Source organism: Lottia gigantea (assembly GCF_000327385.1).
Source record: "Lottia gigantea unplaced genomic scaffold LOTGIsca_20, whole genome shotgun sequence".
NCBI classification, from domain to species: Eukaryota; Metazoa; Mollusca; class Gastropoda; family Lottiidae; genus Lottia; species Lottia gigantea.
Window position 1 is genome coordinate 871,371 of NW_008708401.1, and position 24,951 is coordinate 896,321.

The 24,951-nt window shown below is 33.1% G+C and overlaps 1 protein-coding gene across 1 annotated transcript; it reads right to left on the bottom strand.

Annotated features, from left to right (window-relative positions):
• Nucleotides 1–13,771: 13,771 nt before the first annotated feature.
• Nucleotides 13,772–14,272, bottom strand: LOTGIDRAFT_75510 (hypothetical protein; the record flags this gene model as incomplete). Its single annotated transcript, XM_009053591.1, has 1 exon — nt 13,772–14,272. A coding segment is annotated over one exon (501 nt), but the record flags the coding sequence as incomplete, so codon positions are not given.
• Nucleotides 14,273–24,951: the final 10,679 nt, after the last annotated feature.

Below are 24,951 nucleotides of genomic sequence, written 5' to 3' on the forward strand. Positions count from 1 at the left end.
CCTTCACAGTGACGCTTAATAAGAAACATCTTCCAAGAAGAGGCATTAAAAAAAATATAAATAACTAAAACAAACCTATTTGACAGTGACTGTCTTATTTTCAGAAAACAAACTTGAAAGATGTTGAACGTTATATTCCTTGTGTTATTGTTGTCGATGGAAGCCTTGGCGGGTTCTGTCACCGGTATTTATGAAACTTAATTTTTTTATGACGGAAGATATATTTGGTACAAAAGCTATTGTGCTTAAGAAGGTACCACAGAAGACTTCAAAAAAGATGATATTATGCTGGGACTTGATTTAAAATTTGATATACCGATGTCAAAAGCATAAATCTTGGCTTCGAGTGGGGACAGGATTAAGCTGCATTACATGTGCACTAAACGCAAACTCAATCTCAAACGCATCCTCAATAAAAAAAAAAAGGACCATGTACATGTATCCTCAAACTCAAACTCAACACCTCCGTAAGCGCAACGGACGAATGTGGAGGTGCCAAAATAGGGGAATCCCCTTTAAGACATCATTACTCTCTTTCTTGTACTCCTTTGTACATTGCCTGTTTTTGCGTAATCATCGTGTACGGACACATGTAATCACGTTTTAATTTTTTAGTTTGAGTTTGAGTTCCGCTTATACGCACAAATGTTATCGTGGCTTTATACGCAAGTGACGTTTTCAATGAGTCACGAATATTTGGTATTTGGTTCTTCCCAATAATGGCGCCACCAACTATCGCGTCACATAGATTTGCGAAGATCCTTTGTCTTGTATGGGTTTCAGTCAATCAGATAATTGCTGAGAGATGAAAAAATTCACTACCCTTTATTTCGTATTTAGTAGAGTTTTTATTCTTAACATTTATGTAAATTTTAGTTACTTAAAAAAAAAAAAATAGTCAGAAATGACTAACAAAAATTCAATTTGGCTAAGAAAAAAAAAACACATACAAACTGAACAATAATACAAAATACAAATTGACAAAATTGACAAAATATCACAAAATATCACAAAATATCACATAATGCAAAGTTAGTCAAGATTTAACCCAAAGAAAAAAAAAAAGGTTTAAATTAGAACCATGCTCTATCTCGAACATAATATTGTCATCAACGTCTTTGATTCACATTAGGCCAATCATTTAAGTTGTAGAATGCACTGCTTATCCTGCTGTTGATAACGCAGTTTATGACGATGATAATGGGTGTGGAGATCTGGTAATGTCATGTATCGAGGGATATTTTATGGTGCAAGTGATGACTTGTGAAAACGATACATATGTGTATCAAAAACCGTTATGTAAACCAGGTAAGATATTCTGCCATTTATTTAATCCTTACAGGGACAGGTGGGACATTTTTTGGACCTATGATACCTCAGAAACGGGATATTTGTATGTACGCCAATCTCTAATAGTGTTCATAGCTCGCATTTGAGCCTTCAAATCCTTTTGTGTCAAGAATTACCCACGTAATCTATAGAAATACAAAAAGAAATTCTTAGTTTGAGATATTTTTGAAAGAATAATGCGATTTTCGTACATTTCTAATACATCTGAAGACTATTTACATACATTCAAGACTAAAATCAACTTTCAAAAATCAAATATCTTTTCTATATATCACAGAGTATTTCAAAATGAGGATTCTTAATACACATGGATTTGAAGGCTCAATAACTGTGAACACTAATACTGATTGTCTCAGCTAAAAATTTCCCGTTTCTGAGACTAAAGTATGATTGGTCAAAAAATGTCGTATCTGTCCGTTTAATACTAATATTACTTCATATTATTGCTTAAGCGACATTTATGGGTAGAGATTACATCAAATTACACAAACAAAATTTAATGGTATACTACTCCTTAGCTTCGTTTAACACAACGTTTCAAAAATCTACATGAATATTATGTTACTTAATGACGACAATTTAAATTTTTTAAACGTTGTGTACAATAAAACTAAGGAGTGGTATACCATAAAATTGTGTTCCGTTTTCTACTTGCTTGTCACCAATGATTGTAGACTGACAATAGATACGATTCCGTAGTGATAAAGTGATAAATTTTGACTATATGAGTAACAAATGTATCCACCATTGAATCACAAGACCAGATTAACATAATCCATGGTTACCTCCCCTGATAACGATTAAGGGTTTGTACTAAATACATGAATAAATTAAAAATGTATTACGCAAGCGGTCATAAGATGTTGAAAAGAGGTAATTTAGGTTAAAAGTGAATGGGTGGATTTTTGGTTGCCGTACATTGAAGGTCACATTGATACAGGTGGCTGTATGTAGGCTACAAGTTTGACTGTATGAAAAACAAACGAAAATTAAGCATCATGTCGAGTTTAAAACGAAGGCGATCGAGCTTTTATAAAGCAAATTATCCTACTTAATTGACATTAATTGATTTAGGTCAATGCTTGGCTGAACCTTTTATCCCCAATGGAGCAATGAAAAATCAAATAACATCCAGGGATATCGGCAGCGAATATGGCTTTAGATGTTACACAGACAACGTGAAACATGGACTTGTGAGATGTGATACTAATGGAGAATGGGTGGCTAATACAACATGTGAAGGTAAGTATACAACAATAGACGTGGACATTAATGAATAGCCATTTCATTATTAGGCATATTGGTCCTCTAGTGACTGTGAAGTGTGCTTTAGTAATACTAGCCTATTTTTTATATTCACATCTCGCCATTCTTAGTTAGTTTAAATTGTATTCTCCGTTCACGCTTAAGAAGGTGAAGGCCTTGCGGTAAAGCTCATTGGCTTGCAAAATTTAAAGGAGGTGACTATTTACCACGTAAAAAATTGCTATTATTTTTATTCATTGACAGATTAAAGATATTTCACTTTAGATTTTTCTGCCACCATGCATGAAATTGGCAATTTTAAGGCCTGCTGTTGTATATGAAATTTGACATATTCATTTATTTTTCACATTTCAGATTAAGCATAGATTACTTGGTAATTTGGGTAAGTTAAAACGTCAAGCAATGTAACCCTGACCAATCTTAAGTGATCAGAACACATTTATAACAAAGCACACGTGGTACAACAATTCTTTTTGTAGAGAAATTGTAATCCATCGCAAAAGGAGTGCGATAATTGATATAACAGGTCTTTTATTGAAATTATCTTGTTATTCATTATTATAATATAAAAACGAATATTATGTAAACCTATATTCATCTCGTTGAATTTCCCATGAACAGTTTTTGATTTATTACCCTTGATTAAGACAAAATAGTCTTGAAAGGCTGGCATTGGCTATTACAACGTACACCGTTAGCAGTTAATTAAACTTTTCATGAGTATGGTTGCATGAATTATTCATAATCAATGTTTTAAAATAGCCCGCAAAGCAGAGGCAAAAGATAAGGTAGGTCTAATGGTTAGAGGGTGCATCTTGATTAGAAGGAATCTCAGTTTCCTTTTGACTATATTACTTACACCATTTTTTTCTTGTGACAAATTTACCCATACCAAATTACCTTTTGAAGAGAAAGGTATTACTACTTTCAATACTTATTGTACTATTTTACTCTCGAAACCGAAATCTATATTTTACATAAATGTTGTTTTTTTTAAATATCTATGTTCAGATTATCCTTATCTTTTATTTCAGGTAAATTGTTTAAAAGAAGATGATGAGATAGTTTGTACTACAGAATCTATTTTCTTTTTATCAATGACGCAAAATATTGAAATTCACAATTTTTAAATATATATAAAAGGGACTCTGCATAAGTTTGATTTTGTTTTTCTAAAATTTTCTTTATATTTTAAATTCTAAGGCGATTAAAAAATTTCATGCTAATTTTCTTTGTTTTTGCAATGCTAAAAAAAACATGTCCCCACCTTGAATATTGCCATTATGTTCATATCAGGTGCAGGCCTGTAACTAAAGGGGGTAACTATATTACCCCCCCCCCCCCCTGCAAAATTCAAACAAATTCCCAATTGAAGCTACTGCCCCCATGCAAATTCGATCGCCCCCTTGGCACAATGTACTGGTTACAAAATATCGAACTTAAATATTCGAGTGTGACCTGTTCACCTCTCATCTAAATATCAGACAGACATCGATCCACGCAAATTACGTTATTCTAATAAATAACTCCGCCGGTTGACCTTTCCTAGTTCGGCAAGGTCAACTTTTTTGCAAATAATCTAACCAACAACATGAAGCGTTCAATTCATCTGAAATCGAAAGACCATGCAAAAGTTATTACAATTTTCGGTGCATTGAACAAAAAAAAAAAAAAAAAAAAAACTAGAACTGTACTGCAGGGCGTTTTACGACTTTAAGGTACATACGAAAGTGGACAAATTCCTATATAACCATACAATTCAGAAATGATACAATTCAAATACACATCCAGAAGAAATTTGGATAAAAAATTGGTAATATGCATGCACACTACTCAAATCAAATCCCGAATTTTATATACCATAACTGGACATAAAACATATTAAACAAATATAAAAGGGAGGGTGTCTTTAAAATGAACATAGACTTTTTGATTTTGATTAGTTTTAACAAGAGTCGACAGGTTGTTTACAGAATTGTACAATAATAGCCCTATGTTAAGAGATTGGGGTTTTGAATTAAGCTTCGAGATACAGTATTGCAAAGGTTCAAAATGGTCCATTTTTAAACCCCTATAAAATCGGAAATAGTGGTTTGACCCCAAAGGTCAAAAGGTCATCAGTTAGACAAGGTCACATATCACAGTAAATATGAAGATCAGGGTCATGAGATATACTTCAAACATCAGGTCATACAAAAAAGGCAAAACCGTAAATCAAAATTATGCCTCATATAAAATGTAGACAGACATTAAACGTATCGTTTGACACAAAAGTTACAAAAATCGGATGAAAATGGCTTGTGAATAGTAATTTCTGTAAAATGAGGCAAACCAATATGGCGGGCTACATGTTACTTCCGGTACGAATTATTTTGTTTAGTTTGTATCAAGGATGGTAATATTATGCATATGTTATATGTTAACTCTATATATATTCATTTCAATTCGTACTTTGCCTTACACACGATTTAAACTTTAGATTCGTGACTGATGTATTAGATTGATTATTGTTCTGTAGTATATTTGGAATGAAATTTAACGTTCTTCTTTTCCTCCCCAGTTTGGGCTAATGACAGTGAAATTTGGAGCGATATCGAGTTTGGGCAGTGCATATAGTTTGGCAAAGATATTTGTGTACATCTGGTGAATGCAGGCAGTTTACAAATATACAAACACATACATAAATAAATACCGTACATTAATCATACATAAAGTAAACACATATATAAATAAATACCGTACATTAATCATACATAAAGTAAACACATATATAATTAAATACCGTAGCCTACATTAATCATACATAAAGTATACACATATATAAATGCATCAGCAAGAGTCAGTGTTAAAATACCTTTCTATGGATTACCCTAAATACTTTAAGAACGTTTATATCCTTCTCATATCAAAATACAATATAGATTTTCCATAATCAAAATCTTGAGTACAGAAAATTTCAAATTGTATTATTGTTGTGAATACATGAAAAGCAAACCGCCTCGAATGAAAGGTCAAAAGTAAGGCATCTGATTAGGAATTCTATTTGTTCTATTGATAAAATGTCGATTTTCTATTCATTATCATTTCTAATTGCTTTAATAAGCAAATTTCTTGTTTTGTCTGATTACTTTTAAATAAATACCCATCCACCCCTATACATCACGTTCTTTGTTTCCTTTGTTTACCTGGCACATATCGTATCACATCTTAACTACATATAAATCATATTATTAAAAAAACTCGACGTTTTCTTTTCTTCAGCAAAATAATTACCAATTTTATACCATTTAGATTATCTGATACAATTGACGTAGTTTTTCATACTGGTTTATAAATTTTAGATTTAAAGAATAGATACGAATCTTTAAGTGATTGAAAAATCATGTTATTGTTGCGTATGATTCGCGAATTCTAATGATATAGCATAGACGTATTGAATTGAGCCCCAGTCCTCTCAAATGTTCGGGCTCCGCGACCTTTCGATGCTGATTTCGATAGCAAATAGTTTTTCGTTGGGTCGTTGATATCAATATTCTGTGATAATGATTTCTTGATTTCTTAAACGGGGACATTTCACTTTCACGACAATGCGGTTAGATTTAAAATAGGAAAAACCAATATCAAGAAACAAAAATTAATTAAAATTTAAAAAATTGCTTATGTTAACAATTACTTATTTATTGTATTTAGTATTAGCGGGTTAACACTGTTGTTAGAGAACTAATACCCCCCGCCCCCCTCCTCCCCCTTAATACGCCCGACACCCTACCCCTTACGCACCCCTACCATGAATATATATACATACATTTTCTACAATAATGAAATAATTTCACAGTTAAAATAATGCTCAATACGATTGTAGAGCGATATAGAAATATTTAAACAGAACTGAATATTTTTTTGTGAAAATATGTGGAATTGCTTATGACATAAATTAATATATCATAGTGCAAAACATTGCTACAGTTCATTAACTATCAGGAATTTCCATTAATTAAGGCAGGGAAGAATAATAGTGATTTGTTTATGTCTGACCGGCAAGACTACCTTCTGAAGGTATACGTGACTTTGATGGTCCAGTATCGCAGAAATTCTGCTATGTGTACGTGTTCATTTTGGAGTCTTATGTGGAATATCTTCCATTAGTTTGAAGAGTTTGTAGATTTAATAAATAGGAAAACATAGAAATGTCACAAATCTAGTTTATCCATTATATGATATATTGTATCAACAGAATTATGTCTATGCTTTCATTATTGGCGCTCTCTTTGGTATTTGTAGTAGGACGTAAAACTCCATTCATTTTCATTTGTTTTTTTTTGGCATTTGTGTTATGATTTCGTTCCTATGTATGTTTTATGGGAGCGGGTGTGTTTTTCCTTGTGCTTCTTGTAGTTATGATAACATACGAATTTGTAGATGTTACAACTAATGCTCTTTGCGGCCCCTTTAATTGATCTTTTTGCTGAAATATCTGATTCAAGTGCTCTAACTGGTGGTATTAAATGTTACATACTCAACTACATGGCTTAATGAAATTTTACACTGGGTGGTGGTCGAGACATCGCCCATATGCTCATGCTGATGTTGTGGCAATGACACTTCTAGAGCTCTCTGCCTCGCTTGTTGTTTTGTTACCTTATTCATCCACTGAAGTATTGTAGATCTATCAATAAAAACACAGATATGGAATTTTTAAAATTTCATATTTACTGAGGCTGGCGAACCTGAACGTACTTTTAATTATGCACAAATGTAAACCTTATTTCGAGACTTCATTATTATTCAACTGTGCAGTATCGCCTTTGAAAAAAACCTGATGAAACGCGTGGTCTAACTAGCAATAGAGATAAATATCCAAATATAAATTATAATCAATTAATATTGATCTTTTCTGATATTTTATATCTTGAAAAGTAATTAATGTCATAATATTCAATAATATATGTTTTCCGTAATATCGATAAAATATCACATTTTCAGATAATCTAGAATCTAAATTTACATCATTGATTGGAACCTGGAATCGATTGTTACATTGATCACAGTTATTGTTCGTGATGCCTGAATTCATCAAGATTAAAGTAATCACATAATCCTCAAATCATAAAAGTTCATTTGAAATAAAGAAGTAGGCGCTTTGGTGATGAACAATAGTTCCAATAAAATTCATAGATCATAGAGATCGGCTTACGTTGGGTGTCGCTAGAATTAGAAAGGAAAGTATAGTTCTATGGATGGTATTTCTCAATGTCCAATTCTGCACTTACGACAAATTCTTATCGTAAGAACACGGCCCTGATACCACTTCTCCAACAGAATTTGCTAGACGTCCCATGTAATATTTCTTACAACTATTTATAGATATATATATATATATATATATAACATCTTGTTTGCTTTAATTTTCATTTCCATTTTTTTCTTCAGGCCGATATTTTAGTTTCTCGGCCATGTGAGCGTATATGACGCTTGAGGTCGCTGTTATTATTTCTGATAGCCTTGAAAAATATCACCTTGTATTCACCTTGAACAGAATTTGTAGCTTTTTGATGAGTATCATCACCAGGTTATGAATGACTAAATGAAATTACAATTCCTCATCCGATGGACGTGGGTCATAAAAATATCCTTTATTGCAAAGAACTCTATCAAAGTGGCTTACGCTGACCAGTGAATAGGGACTATGAAGTAAATGATAAAGTGATAGGTATTTAAATACAATAAATGACAGTCCATGTAACCCTAGTCTTGATAAGATGAGAGAAATAAAAAACTAATGGACTAAAAGTGACTAATACTGACTAATGATGTGGCATGTTGTTAATACTGACCAGTATTTATTAGTAGTATCATCAGCATCTACTTTTTCTTAGCAGGTACTCTTTCCAAATGATTAATGATTGATCCGCCTTTTTCATTTTATCATTTAGCACCTAATAATATCACAGATCTCACATCTGACAAATAATACAGTGTTTATCAAACGAGTCTAAAAATGTTATTCGTTGGTCCTGTCATCAAAGTGATTAATCAAAAACAACGCATGACTTTTATGTGCCTTGTGAATTCGTAAAGAGATCCCGATTTGACTAACATAAAAAGGCAAATTGTGTGTTAAGAATAGAAAAAGAATCATCTACATCTACTCTTTTATCTCGTGGATAAATCTGACTCTTCGCACAACTTGTCCTTAAACGACATTTTACGGGTTCATTTAAACCATGAGGAAGTAAAGCGCTTACCCTATATTGTCAACAGGCCTGAATGGCTCCTTGACATTCTAAAGGTTACTTAAGAGTCGTTAAGTGTCGTTTAAAACGTGAATGTTATAGTAGACATTATTGTTGTAATCAAATCTTTGCATAAATTCATTTCTTATTTGATTATACATTGCCCAATCTGCTCCCCATTTCTTTAAAAACTGTGGTTGCAAGTTTTATACTAAATATCCTAAAAGGACCATTTTGATTAATTGAAATATGGCGTTACATTATTTTTAATGACATATTTCTCAATTATTCCCCATCCTCGCCCTTATTTACTCATCACGACGTTTATATGTGTATATAATTTCAAATGGAAACTTAAAGGAATATAATTGAAGTATATAGAGCAATATATCGGGTGATCCAGAAAAAACGATAACATTTTTCATTTCAGGATTATTCATAAAATATGAACGCTATGATCATAATATTTTGACATCTTAATTATACATATAACACGTCTTTAGTAACGTAGAAATGACAGCATGTTTAAAATTCAATGAGATTCCTCAAAAGGTAGTCCAGATTTTTAAGTTGCTTATAACACTCCCAAATTTGAATGTTTTATTTTGTTATACAAATTCTTATCATTTTCATATTACATACATGTATAAATGAAATTTTTAACTAGGTCTACTATCGCTAAATTCCTTACAATTTCTGCCCATTTATTTTATATGAAATCAAAATAAAGAAGTTACTACTGATAGTCAAATTTTACTGCCCACCAGATTAAGTTGCATTTGTGTTTCGAAGAAAGAACTATCGCTTGTTAGCACCTTCAGAAATCACATGAAGAGAAAACGCGTTTTCTAAGGTTAAACTGTCTAAACGTAGCTAACGAAATGAGTAGGCTGGTTGAACCAAACCCACGGGTCCCCACCCGTAAGGGTGCAAGAACAATACAGGAGAGGATATGTTGAAATGTATGAAAATCTAGAAATTTTACTCTCTACATGTATTACTATATACATAGGTCTTTTCTACAGAGTCATCATTTTAACATTCATACACGGATAATTCTGGACACACGTGGTTTTGAAGGCTCAAATTTCGATGGTGAGCTGTGAACACTATTACTGATTGGCTTAGCTAAAATAAAAATCTCGTTTCTGAGACTAAACGCTTCTATAGTTTAGCCACTGTGAGTATGGTATCTTCTCAATCATACACTACCGTAATACACAAATTAACCGATTACTGGGTAAAAATAGAGAACCCTGCACTGATAGTACATCCATCCCTGTCAGGAATTACGTTTCACAATCCGGATTGATTGATTGATATGAAGAGACGATCATATTTATGCCATTCACGATTATGGCCCCTTGCCTTTTTCTGAAATCACAATAACACAACGTAAGACATTATATGAAGGTTGGTTGTAAAGTTTAAAGTATGAAAGAACACAGTTACATAGTCCCCCTCCAGGTTAACGCATATCCTATGTCTCAATATAGTCTCCTTTCAGGTTAACAGGTTTTTGCAAGATATGCTGCAAGGCGCGGATACCGGTTGAAAAGAAATTTTTTCAGCCACCCTAAAATATAATATAGTGTACTTTTTTTATATCCTACATCTGAGTATTCCGACATTCTGCGTAATCCGACATCTTTATGATAACACTACAGTTGCAATTCCCGCGTCTGTCATTTAATTAATGTTTTTCATTACGATTGATATATCCCACTTAGGCATAGGACTTTTCAGCCTTCCCTAGTATATTGTAATCCTAGATCAACTAAACCACAGAGGTTAGAATATTAAAAAAAAAAAACCAATGTTATAAATATCTAACGTTTGGGTTTTTTAGGATGTTATTGCAATATTGCCCGAAGTGAGCGTGGATTTCAGCTTGATTTCACAAGGCTTGGGATGAAATATCAACTAATACCTTTCCTCCTTATGTTATTTAATGAAATGGAATCCCGATTGAATGTACAATTATAATGCTACGATATCCACCGGCACTTGAAGTATTAGTTCTATTATACTCTCGTTCTTCGTCTTATTCTTCAAACTTAAATACAACTGCTCTAAGTTATTTCACAATTATTGAGCAAATTAAAATGTTTACGAAAGTAGGAGGTTTTTATATATAGGCTAACTCTTAATTTGTTTTTAAAATTGATAAAAGTTAATCGTTTCAAATCACTTTAAGACATAGTTTTGGATGTGAAGGTTGGAACAAAAGAAAGAAAAAATGAAATTGGAACTATTTCTGGAGATCATTTCTTTTGAAACCTGGCATGGATTCTCTTGATACATCGTGCTTATAGTTACACTGTTATTATCAATTGAATAAAAAGCATAACTTAGCTATCAATAATATCTAAAATGGTACATTAAGTTTTCTTGAATACAAAAATATGACATCATTTAAATTGCAAGAAATTCTCAAATCAAATTGATAAGATCAAATCTACAGTAAAGTTTCAATTGGTTCAGTGAGCTAGAAGCTTGCTTGATTACCTGAAGGTCCAAGATTACATCCTGAGATTGACCTATGGATGGAAAAAGAGTCTAGTCGTTCGAATGGGACAAGAAACCGAGGCTCTTTGTGCTACCAGCTGTGTAAGTTTAAGATTGAAATCGAAAAGCTAAAGCCGCTGTCCTGGAAATATTCCCCATCTTTTTACTAATCAGATGCAGAAAAATAGGCCGTAAAATTCCATTCATTTCATTTTAAATTTCTATTCAGACCATACACTCGGGGTTATTTATTGAAATAAAGAAATATAGAGCAGGATAATATGTATCTGGAATAGTAACTGACTTGTTTTGTCCTCATAATGTAGTGAGATGCTTTAAAAGCATTTGATCACTGTCAACTCGTGTTTGATAGAGGTTGTATACCTTGATCTTAACACTAATTGAGTTTTCTCTCTCCAGCTCTAAATACAACCTCCTTAACTCGTTTCAATTATACGGACAGATATAATGACCGCTATCCTGTTGATATTATCAGTATGGTCATATTGCTGTAGATAATCAAGTCCAAAACTTGTCCTGTATATTGGGACCCAGCTTGTTATTATTGACAGAGGTTTATGCATGTATTGTGTATTTAGTCTCCGATAGCTGTTATTCACGGCGGATAATTGCTGACTCTACATTTGACTTCCGGTAGCATTTTATGTAGTAGTCTACAGAAACCTACTGACAGTAACCTATACAGGGACTCAGATATGTATTATTTTCGAAACTTGGCCTCTGACAAAACTTACTAACTGTATATCTGGCCTCTGGTGGTTATTAATTATTTAGGAAGACCAGATGAGAGCACAACCATCTAGCGACACCGCTCAAATTTAATAGGATTTTGGATTCATAGCTCAAATCTAATAAATTGACACTCTTGAACTGGTGTAACAACACACTTACTGTCAAAAATCAACAGTTATATCAATTTCCTTTCTTTGATTAACATATAAAAGATAAAAAGGGTGAAAGTTAACCAAGGGCATGCGAGATCAGCATAGACCATTGTGTATCTGAATGACAATGTAGACCTACGTCATATACACCGCCTCTCATCGAGTTGCAAAATATCTGAAAAATCAGAAAAGAAACTGTTCTATTTTCATTCAATTTATATATTTCTATTTAAGAAGTTAATGTCTTACATTTATATCAATCGTCTAGAAGGAGAAAAAGGCTCAAGACTCATGTAATTTATGAGGAATTTGCTCTAGATTTTTAATTTTGTATTATTAGTAAAGGTGAAGGTATAAATTTGATAGTTATACGAAGAATTTGAAAGTCAAATAATGTCAATTTACAAATAATGCAGCCAATAGCCTTGATTTATTTATTAATCTATAAAAAATAAGAATCTAATTTTGCTGTTGATTTATTGCACGAATATCAGGATTTCAAATGAAGTCAGGAAAAAAGAGACAGAATTAAACAGGAATGAAAAATTGAAATACGTATACTGTAGTACTATAGTACGCAAGAATCGTAAAAATGATACATTTAATATTAATGGAAATTTAACGAGTAAATAATGAAACTACTTACAAATTTAACAAAGTTTTTTTTTATACTTTTCGTTGTGTTATTTCAGCCTCATTTCCCTGCCATTGTCCATTGTACTTAAGATATCGAGAACCCACGATTTATAAGCGAGTTAGACGCTTGTTTGCTAACCTAATGATACAAGTTGTGCTTCCAGTCATGCTCGAGATAACACCTTGTAGTATATCAACCCGGTTTACCGCTCAGTGGTACAGGTAGGAGGGACTGACATGGGGAAAAGCAGCATATCGTTGGTTTTGGTAAATAAACTGAATCTCCGTTCACTACATGCGGATCCCTCGGCAGTAGAAAATCGAAAGAGTAGTCTATGCCCTCTCGATAGAATTGATCCATTGCACACTGCATGGTGTTGTCCGTCATTTTACAGCCTTATCTGCTTTTTACTAGGAAGTCATACTCCATTATACATTTGAGCTGACGATAAATGGACACTTGGTACGACGCCTTTAAACCTTCGAGATGGTTACGTTCAAGTGGAATTGATAATGAAGATAATTTAGAAATTACAAAAAAGACTCTTGTAGTCAACTGAATCAATCTTTTATATCATTGATCAACATCTCATCTGTCTATTAAATACTAACATACATTATGGAGAATTCTAACAAGTTTTATTAAGTAGCGGCGTGTTGACACACCTGTACAGAAATGATATTAAAGTGCATCAACAACTGATAATAATTGGGTAAACTGACCAGTTTATCAGATAATCGTTTTTAAAAATTAATGTTGAAAGAGATTTAATACACATTTAGTATTTGTATATGTACCCAGAAGACCATTCCTTCAAAAGCTGCGACGATGTCATCATCATTAACTGGTCGAGTTTGATACACAATACCACAGTGTGTATCTGTTGCTAGTCTGACACTGTGTGTATCTGTTGCTAGTCTGCCACTGTGTGTATCTGTTGCTAGTCTCCCTCTGTGTGTATCTGTTGCTAGTCTGCCACTGTGTGTATCTGTTGCTATTCTGCCACTGTGTGTATCTGTTGCTAGTCTGCCACTGTGTGTATCTGTTGCTAGTCTGCCACTGTGTTTATCTGTTGGTAGTCTGCCACTGTGTGAATCTGTTGCTAGTCTGTCACTGTGGGTATCTGTTGCTAGTCTGCCACTGTGTGTATCTGTTGCTAGTCTGTCACTGCGTGTATCTGTTGCTAGTCTGCCACTGTGTGTATCTGTTGCTAGTCTGCCACTGTGTGTATCTGTTGCTAGTCTGCCACTGTGTGTATCTGTTGCTAGTCTGCCACTGTGTGAATCTGTTGCTAGTCTGCTACTGTGTGTATCTGTTGCAAGTCTGCCACTGTGTGTATCTGTTGCTAGTCCCCCACTGTGTGAATTTGTTGCTAGTCTGTCACTGTAGGTATCTGTTGCTAATTTTTCCCCCGTGTGTGTATCTGTTGCTCTTTTGCCATTGCGTGTGTCTGTTGCTAGTTTGTCACTGTGTGTGTCTGTTTCTTGTTTGCCACCACGTGTTTCTGTGTTGCTCATTTGCCACCATGTGCATCTGTGTTGCTAGTTTGCTTTCACGTGTTTCAGTGTTTCAAGTTTGCTCCAGCGTATATATTGTGAAACACTATTTTACAATACGTTGCTGTTGCTAGCTTGCCAACGCAAGGTTCTGTGCTGTTCGTAAGCCATCGCGAGTTTCCGTTCGGCAGTAAGTGTAGGCGTGGCACGAATTTGCGCGTATTGTTTCACTATTATTGTTTTAGTGTGAAATATTACATTCTCAGACACAATTATAAACAAAGAATTGTCAAAATATTTCAAGCGTTGTCGAACACAACCTATGTACAATTTGTGCATAATACGAAACAGCGAGTTGCCAATTTCAAAGTAAATTTCTGGGAAGGATGGAGAAAAAAATATTGATAAAATTTCACAATCCGCTAGAGCGAGTGCGTAAGAAATGATGTCGCGACTCCTTGTTATTCTTTGATAATATTTACCAAAGACTGTATACGCAGTCACAATATCCTTGTTTTCAAATTAGGCCACATTACGATATGTTCTGGTTGTATAACCATATTTTACAAGGATAATACATGTAACTTAAGATTTAGAAATAATATAATAGTCTTTTGTATCTCCCGAATTGTAGGTCTTGTTCACATCTCATCGGAGAATTGACTAATTCATAAATAACACTAATATAGTTTACATTTAATTCAAAAGAATTGAAAAGAAATATCGAAAAATCTTCAAATTTGATTCAGATATTAACAAGCTTTTTTTGACAGAAACCACTTGGTCACTAACATTGCTATATCACACGTAATATCTAAACTCCCTCATTTAAAGGTTTTCCTTATTTTTTGGTGTCAAATTAAATATTTGATTAATAGGTGTCTAATGAATTATCATGTAATTGTTAATCATATCATAATGATCTTATTGCATATGATTAAGAATTTTAACAAATCATAAATGTTCAGGTATGAACAGTCTGGATAAACAAAAAAATACTTATTGACTTTTCTTGATCGGACACTCATTGAAATTCTGTTGGTAATTCTCTTCTAATTTAGCTAATTATGGATTATTTATAGACATATGTGAGACAAACTGGTATTTTTCCAAGTCATTAGAACACTACTTTCTATTCATATAAGTATTAGCATTTTCATAATTGAAAATACGGGAACCCATCTTTAACGCTAAAAAGAGGACAAAGGTTATAAATATTATTCATAGTAATTCCAAGCATAGGAATGTTTTTCACTTAAATTTTTATTTCATTCTTTTATTAACAAATCAAGTGCCCTGTATTGCAATGTCGTTAAGGTCGCTTTACCACACATGACGTAAAAGTTATTAAACTCTATCAATGAACGCTTAAAAAGACAAAGATTATCAATTTTATGCATAGTAATTCCAAGCACGGATTGTTATTTATAAGAATGTTTTTCACTTCTCAATAATTTTGTAATCGGCTTATAATATGCTGTTTGGTCATTGATCCCTGAAAGCATTCATTGTTATAGGAATTATGTCTAAGAATGTCGCTATTCATTCTATTCTCAAATGTCTATATCAATAGTCTTTTAGTTTTTCTGTGGGATGGCCAGATGTTAAATTTAAAAAAGTAAACAATTCCTTGAATAATCCTCATTAAATTGAGAACAATACGATTAAGACGAACAATGTTATAATAGAGTGGGATGATCTGTTTTGAAATGGTCTCGGGTGGATTCCAGAAAATGTTAATCAACGAATAATCACGAAGTTTATTTCGAAGATGATGCGGAACAAAAGAATGTCATGACGTTACAAATCGTTAATTCTTACACGAACATTTTGACAATCTCAAAAAATGTCCGATTATTTCATTTGAATGCCATTTGTCTTTGAATGTCTACTGGTTTGGTTAATTTTCATATGAAATAAACACACTTCCCTCCCTGAAGTTAAAAGTGAATAGGCGCTCATATTTCATGTCTTTTTCATTGTCATCAACCCGAAAACAATCTTTGAATTTCAATATAATTTGAGATGGTATTTCAATTGATACAAAAATAATCGGCATAATGCAATGTTGTTGGACAGTAGTAGTTTTTCCAGTAAAGACATCAACGATAGCTGTTTAGCTATGTGAGTTCAATTGAAACAAATGAAAACTTTTGTCAGATTTGATTTAAACATGGATCGTAAACAACTTGGGTGTGATATTGTAGGGGGATAAATTTGTAATCTAGAATTACGATATGAAATAATATGGAAAATTAGTCGGCGGAAGCTGTTGATTTGACCTTTTAAATGTTGTTCACATGCAGAATTAAGAAATGTTCACATAAAAACAGAATTATTTTAACTCCTACATAAGCTAATTTATTTATGTACATTGATAAAAATCAAAGAATTATATTCCCCGTAAAATTGACAGTAGGATTTTAAATGTACAGACGCTATATGTTCCATTTTTCTTCTACAGCAATCAGAGAAAATTGGTAGTTAGAAGGAAATATAAACCGGAAAGAGGAGAAGGAAAGTCCGCAGTAAATTGCTATGAAAACTACCATTCGTTGATAATCCCGCGAGGCAAACGCGGAGCCTTATTGATTTGAGCAATCAGTTTTAATAATCATAGTTATCAGAGAGCAAAAACCTCTTGTAAACCATTTTCTAAAGTCACATTCTTCCTTCTTTTCAACACCATCTTTCTTTGTCTTTCATTTTTTTTCTTATTTAAAATATATTTCTCTCAACTAAATGCAATCTATAAGTGAAGAGAAAATAGCAATTCAATATTGCTCTAGGCACATATTTGTTGATCTGTAGTTTGTTCTGGCATCATGGACAAGAAATAAATAGGACATAATTTACACACACAAGCCGAAAATCCATAATGTCCAAGTTAAGAGTTTGCGATTTGATACTTGCATATAGAAGTACAGTGCACGTCAAAAGTTGTTTCCAATTAACGATGACATGCTGTGAAATTCGTGTGAATTCGGGTTTTACATTTGTACTCCATTTTGAACTAGTATTAGTGTGTGTGTTGAATCGTGGAATTTTTTGCTAAGAAACTTGCTTTAACTTCTCTTTTCGATTTTCACTTGTGGAGTTATCTTTAAAGGTGGGCGGAGGTCTACTTGTGATTCAAAGTATTCGACTTTTTTATGAATTGAACTGCAGTCGTATATAAATGGTTGCAATAATCATGAAATATAAGAAAAATAAATAAAAAAAATATATACTAAATAACTTAGCTGTCTAAGAAAAAACATAACCAGCCAAGAGAAATAAATAAGCAGTATGAATAATTAACTAAGCAGCCTTTATACAAAAAAAAATTGTTAAAAAGAAGCGAAAGATAAAACGGGGAGACACAAAAATATGTGATCAATAATCCAAAAGTTATTTTCTTTTTTAACATTCATCAGGCCACGAACTAAAATAACTACCACCTTCATACTACAACTTTAACCATTTGAATTATTACTATTTACGTCATTTAAAGTACTTTAAAGATATACTTATTCTTGGGATGACCAACAAATTGAATTGTTAAAAACTTGGTTAAAATATGTCTTTGTTCATCAGTGGACTTAGCTGGTGTCATACCTATACAACAGAATCTCTCTATAATCCAATAAATCCATAAAACTGAGTCATACTTCATTAAACTGAGTAATTTTTAAACATGTTTAGAAGCGTGTTACAATAATTATTTAGTTTAATAGATATATCGTCCAACACATGAATAAATATACTTATTGACCAAGTTTGAGACTGTTATGTCCATTTGAAGAGGTGGTTTCTGAAACCAAAATGTTTACCCGAATATGTTCCACTGAACTTCTTCTGTTATTTAAAAGCTTAATATGGACTGATTAACATACATTCAAATCAGTTATTTTATTATCCACAAACTAAGCGTCAGATGGGCATTCTGAAAAGTTATGATGCGAACTCTTGAAATTCAGGTTTATCAGATGATAATAGTAATAGATAAATTCATTTCGTTTTTAAAAGATGGTCCACATTCTGAGCATAAAATGGTAAATATGTCAATTATTTAACTGCTCTATTCGTCTAGGGATAATTCATTCAAATGTCATTGTCTGTTTAATTTCAATTCCAAAACAATTATATTTTTAGACAGACTTTATTTTTAGACTGTCAAGAAATACAGTTAATTGCATATTCATGGATAATTACTAGGATCCTGTTATGTTATTTATGACACCAGGTATATCTACTGGCTCTTATTGGCCAAGTTTAAAATTCTTAAATTTTATGTTAATTCTAAGACGTAGTATCACACTAACAAGTGAAGTTTATCCGTTGTGTTTTTCTCTCCGGATTCCAAAACATTGGCCATGTCGCACTCACGCTCACTTTCATACCATTTCTGAACTTTGCTTTGATTGTTATCCTTTCTGTCTGATATTTTCCGAGGTTTTAATAATATGCAATTAAAATGCAACGATGTATTTGGTCTATTTCAAAATAAATCTATATTATGTAAAATAGTGGTAAGATCCTATTCAGTAAAACTTTAGTAGTAAAGAAAGGAGCGAGGGGAATTCCCTTAGCATTTGTGCGGCAAGTGTATATAATACAATGCACAATACAATACAATTTATATAAAAAAAACACGTGCATGCCACACTTTGATATACAAATGAATGGATATAAAATCGGCAAGTAAGAATCTTCTACGAGATCCGCGATAATATTTTGTAGTCGTACAGGGATATTCTCTCCTCAAAATGTACCAAATACTGTATGTAATTCCACAACCATTGGTCTGACATATATCAGACACGTTATCTTCTGTAAAACTACCATGTTGTAATAAAACATGTACTTCCGTGTCAGAGTGAGATAAGAATGATATTTTCAAAAATCACTGTTTAACTGGCAGATCTCCTGGCAATTCTAACCTCTAATTAATGAGTTCGCACCTCAAAATTTTATTACATAATAATGTCGTATACATGTACGTACCATAATTACTAATCATAGCATTTCAGGTTTTTCAAGTCATTATTAATAATTATTATATATACTATTTACACTATTATAAATGTCTTATATAATATGTCATACTAGTACTGTGATTCATATCATATTTAGGTCTAACATACTTGATTACTTAAATCTATTATCCCCAATTCAGGCGAAGGTCATGTGGAATATTAACAGAACTTGTTAAATTTGTTCCTGAAGGAAGACTCAATTTTTTTCAAGATACTTGTTATTTTGCAGCTTGTACAAGCAGCCCCTTAAAATCAGAAAACCGCACTCTTTTTGTGTTTGGCAAAAGCGTTGATTCAAGTCTAAAGATGTTATGGATTATTTACTAACTTTCAAAAGATGCAGTAGGTTGGACCAAAATCTGTTTTCCGCAAATGTGCGCATTGATTATACGGTTTGTAGGTTGGAATGTTATAGTAGTAACTGATGAATATCAACAATGTCTACGAATCATGGTTCACAGGTAGGTAGGTAGCTAGGTACATTCGGTTCCAGCTGATGCTTTTATCGCAACTAGGTAATTGTGGGTAGTCGTAGTAGCTGAATTGGTTCAATTTGGATGACTTTGTACTGTTGGTTTGGTAGTTGATAAGTCATGGTTCATTATCCGTGAGATCAATCGTACCTTAGTTTTAAAAAAGGTAATTATTTAGCTTAGCTTATTGGTAATAGTGATCACAGCTTACCATTCGATACTCAGTCAGGGGAGATATCTGGAAATAATGTAGAAAATGATATCTCCAGTTTGTGATATATTTGAAGGGATTATGCGATTTACAGTTGAGTGTATTTTTATATTCTCAAGACCAAAATCATCCTCCGTAAAATGTCGATTGGTCCAAATTAGCACTCATGTTTCGGTTTTCTTCCTAGACTGGGTTATTGTCCGAATGGCCTTGGACAAAAAACCAGCTATACACAGCCCACAGTCATTCAGTTTACCGTCTAATGGCATCGACGTCGGATGAACCACATAAGTCAGACACAATATATTTCAATTAAATTAATTTTAACATACTTTAAAGATTCTTTGTTCGTAATTCTATAGAAATATTAGCTTCTCGTAAAGTCGCCAACTAAATTATATTGTTTTCAATGGGGGAGGTATTTTAAGCACAGTATATGTATAGTTTACTTCATCAATGATTTCTATTTTCGTAACAAAATTCTCTCAAAATTACCTCCAAATTCCCTCAAAATTTCAATTCCTGATTCAAATTGGTAATAGCCTTATAAAAAATTGAAAAGAAAATAATAAATTGAGCTGTTTGCCTAACTACAAGTTAATTGAATAGGTTGGATGGTTACAATTCGTAATTCATTGTATGTGCACAACTCACACGTATAATTAAGATTGCATGTGAATCGTAATCTAAGAACCCTTAAAAGCTTATGTTATTATCTTTAAGTAAATATGGCCTTAGATTAATTTGTGATTTTGTTCGAGGTCTACTAAATAGAGATGTTAAAAGGCTAAAAAACCATATTGTGCTGTACTGTAATTTACAGTTCAGCAGGCAAAGTTAACCAAATTGTTGCCGCTATTGATTACTTACGTTGTCTGTGCAATTGGATTTCGAAAAAAAGTTGTTTTTCCCCGTTGTTGACTTCTTGGTTGCTTTACTTTGCTCATAAAAAACAAGAGTTCTATATTGAAGGTCAATCTCCCATGTCTAGAACTAGCTATTCTGATTTTGTATCGCAAACACGTTTTGGCAGCATAAGATGCGATGCATGCTATACGACAAGCCAGCGTTTTGGATTTTTAAATATTTTTTAATACTCTGCACATGCACAGATGATATGGTAAATCGGTGTTCTTGTAACAAGCATTCGACGTATCAGATTTGTAGAAGTCCAACACATAAATGGTCATTTTCGTAATTTAGCGTTTTCAATCAGATACCACTTTTCATTATGAAATACTTACTCACACAATTAATATACTTCCTCGTGTGAAATTTTACTAATATTAGCTGCTACCAATGGTTCGCTAATGTAGGAAAACTAGCAATGCTTAATAAAGTCGCAATGAGCAGGATTTACTGTATAACATTTGCTGATAGATAAATATTGCGCAATAAGAACGAGACCTGAATAAACCAGAAAGGGTCACACAACCTTTGATACAAACAAGAAATGAACATGTTATTGAAATCAAAAAAGACGCCACTAACAAAGAAGTAACGATTGCGATTGTCATAAAGCATGCGATTGGGGCAATATCTTTGATTTCTTTTAGAAATGATAGTTGTCTTGAATTGATCTTTGCTCAGAACATGCTGAAGTAAACGATTTATCTGGATTTTACTGATATTGTGTCTTTGGATACAAAAGTCGATCTAGTTAATTCAAGTTAAATGATTTCAATCCTTCCTTTATCAGTTGAGTTGCCAGGAAATGCCGAGCCCAATTCTATATATATATTTAGGTACTTGAGGTAGGTCACGTTTCCCGCTTCCATAAACTTTCATTAAGATGCGGCCAAATTAATTTTTTTCTCGTGAATATTTATGGATATATTAACGCTGCGAATTAATCTTGTGGATAAAGAAATTTATACTTTGTCAAATATTATAGGCGTGAAATTTCAATATCAGCGAAGCGAAGGGAGCCTCAAATAGGTAACTGGGAGGGGAGTCGGGTATCTGTAATGATTGGGTCTGCCGGTTATGGCACAGAACTGAGAACTTTTATAGAATGGTGTATACAATGTTTCAATCTGAAAACGCAATGGTTATTAAGCAGGGCCGTAACTGGGATCTTTTTTCTATGAGGCAAGATCCTGTGGTCTTTGAAGTCAGTTAGTCAGTCGCAACGCTTTCAGTATATGTTCTTCAAACCGTAACCATCTTAACTTTAGACATCAAATAAGTAAGAGAATATCTTATTTATATTTTTTAAATTTTTAAACAAAATTTCTTTTTTGTCGGTTTTGCCTGAAGCATTTGTCCCATTTATCTTGATGAAGTTACGGCTCTGATTAGTGTTAATGATAGAAGGTATTGGTAGTAAAAAGCGTTTTGCAGACTACACCAGATCGGTATCAAGTTAACATCTAAATAATGCGCGTAAATTTCTAATCCATGAACGTTGTCTGTCATATATTATAGAGAAGAAAATGTCTTTACTGCATTCTATGTCTTTTCGATTTTCCTTGGATAATATATATCCCATATATTAGGTTTAAACCATTGAAATTGAGCACCTGCGTCCCTTACTGACCCGAAATTAAAGTTTATACCTTTTAAATCGGGGGGTTTTCATCGCACCGTCTGCTGTAGCACACAATTTAGGACTTAAGTAATAAGCTGGTTAGATTATTGATGAACTTTCCATCAATTGCTGTTTCCCCGAAACAGAGATCTAAATTCTACTAAACTTTTGAATGAAGTCGGTCTAATTTAGGTGTTGAAGTATTTGATGAGACGGTATTGGTGTGTATTTCATCCCCGACATCAAATCACACCAATTCATGGAGACATGATGATTTCGTCTCACTTAAAATAACAGGAGTTTGGCTTCCTGTTGACGGTCGTTAAAAAGCGGGTACAGAAATGATAATGACTATTATTGCCTAGTCATAAATTACTTTGAATCGATGAAAAACACCATCAAAGATCACTTGCTTTCTAGCCTAGGTTTCCGCCGCGGCTTCCGATCTCTCGAGTTTAATGTCTTCCTTACAGCAACGCCCCGGTTCGATCAATTTTTCTAGATTCCCTTCTTTACAATACAATTAATGTTTCTTAGAATCAATAATCACCTGATTTGATTGATGGAAAGAAAACTTATTCCGTCCATCATCTCATTTGACACTTGTTAACTCCACCCCTTTCATGTGCCCACGTGTTCGCAGTGGTGAAAAGTGCACGTTATTGGAATATTGCGAGATACTTGGCATTAGGAGACTTTGATAACTTTGGGAATTGAAGGGGGAGACTTTATACAAGTGTTATACTATGACAAGAACTACCATATAAAGACAATATCTATCGTGGATCGATTGAAAATAATTTTTAATTCAAGCTAAGGCAACGCTTCTACCAAGTTAATTTTGGTGATCAAATTTGTGACGGGACCCTGCATATATCTGCTTGTGAATTTTGATTCCTGAAAATAAACAGAACTGGAAGTCTGGAAAGGTGAGTTGAGTTTTTTTTAGCCGATTGCGATTTAATCTAACGATTTTATTGCAGTAACATTCATTTCTCTTCAAAGATGCTGCAAATTTAACAGAGGTTTGCCTTGCTTGAAAAACTCATGCCACATGTGTATTATTACATTGTGGTGAAAGCTTCCTTTAAAGCCGTGTTTCACTAAGGGATATACCTAAGAACTTCTGCTTAACTGTTTTGCATTAATTTTTACCATATAAAGATGGCAAGATAAATTTCCTTCTAAAGAATATATTTAAGGTTCAAATCTCTCTGTATGTTTAGCTCTTCGAACGTCAGATTGTACAAATATGCCTAATTGCAAGTTCTATAAGAACAGAATTAGTCAAAAATACCTCAGAGACAAAATAAGCGCTCCAAAGGATATGACTTAAAGGTTGGTTCAGTTTCCTCAAAGAAGCTTTATACCCAGGTTTGCCTAGAGCAGGATTTGTACGTCTGTAGCCCGTTTCTCGAAATTCGAACGATTAAACTTGTACGTTAAGTGAAGAAAAACGTTATTTTTGAGGTTATCAAATAGTGAATTTATAAAGTTTTCGCTCATACGTTTATCTACGATACTTTGAGAAACATTGTCCAGATGAGCAGAAAATTTTATTCAGATAACATTAACTTCAAAATAAAAGAGAAAGTGTAATTTCGTTCAGGAGATCTGAGACAAATTTCTTGAAAGTTTGTATTCTTGTTATTGATGCTTAATTGCTTAATGCGAAAGTTATTTAATTTATCCTTGATTCCAATTAGGCATCTATTCATAAATGGTAAACGTATTACAGAATTAGTTATCCGTGTTTGGAAAACTTGTTTACAAGGACTTGTTTTTAATCCTTACCCTTTCAATCAAAAATGCAACCGTTTAGCCTGAAGAATAATCAGGTTTCATTAACTTTGTGAGTATTTGCTGCTACATTATATTTATAAAGAAACGAACATTCAAAATAACGTAATATACAGTGGCTCTCTGAAAATTGCTTTTGCACATTAACAAAAAGTTAAACTATCAAAAACTAAAGTCTTTTCAGATAAATTTCTCTTCGGTCGGTTTCGATGATGCAGAAAAGATATATATATCTTTTTTGTCACAAATTATAAATGGTAATACGAAAATCAGTTCATTTCCGAAGGTATTTTCGTTTTTCGGAGTAGTGGTATTTAAACATCATACTTAGCACCAAGTGATATTCGACATGCAAGCATCTAACAACCTTTTAAAAGAGTTTCTTACCGAATTATCAAGTGTACGACAATCAATGTTATAGCCAGGGATATTGTTCCTACCTGTAGTATGTATTAGAGCAATATCGACGAGAAAAAAATAAATTCCAAGCCTCAAAGAAAAGGAGTTGGGCATTCGTCTTTCAC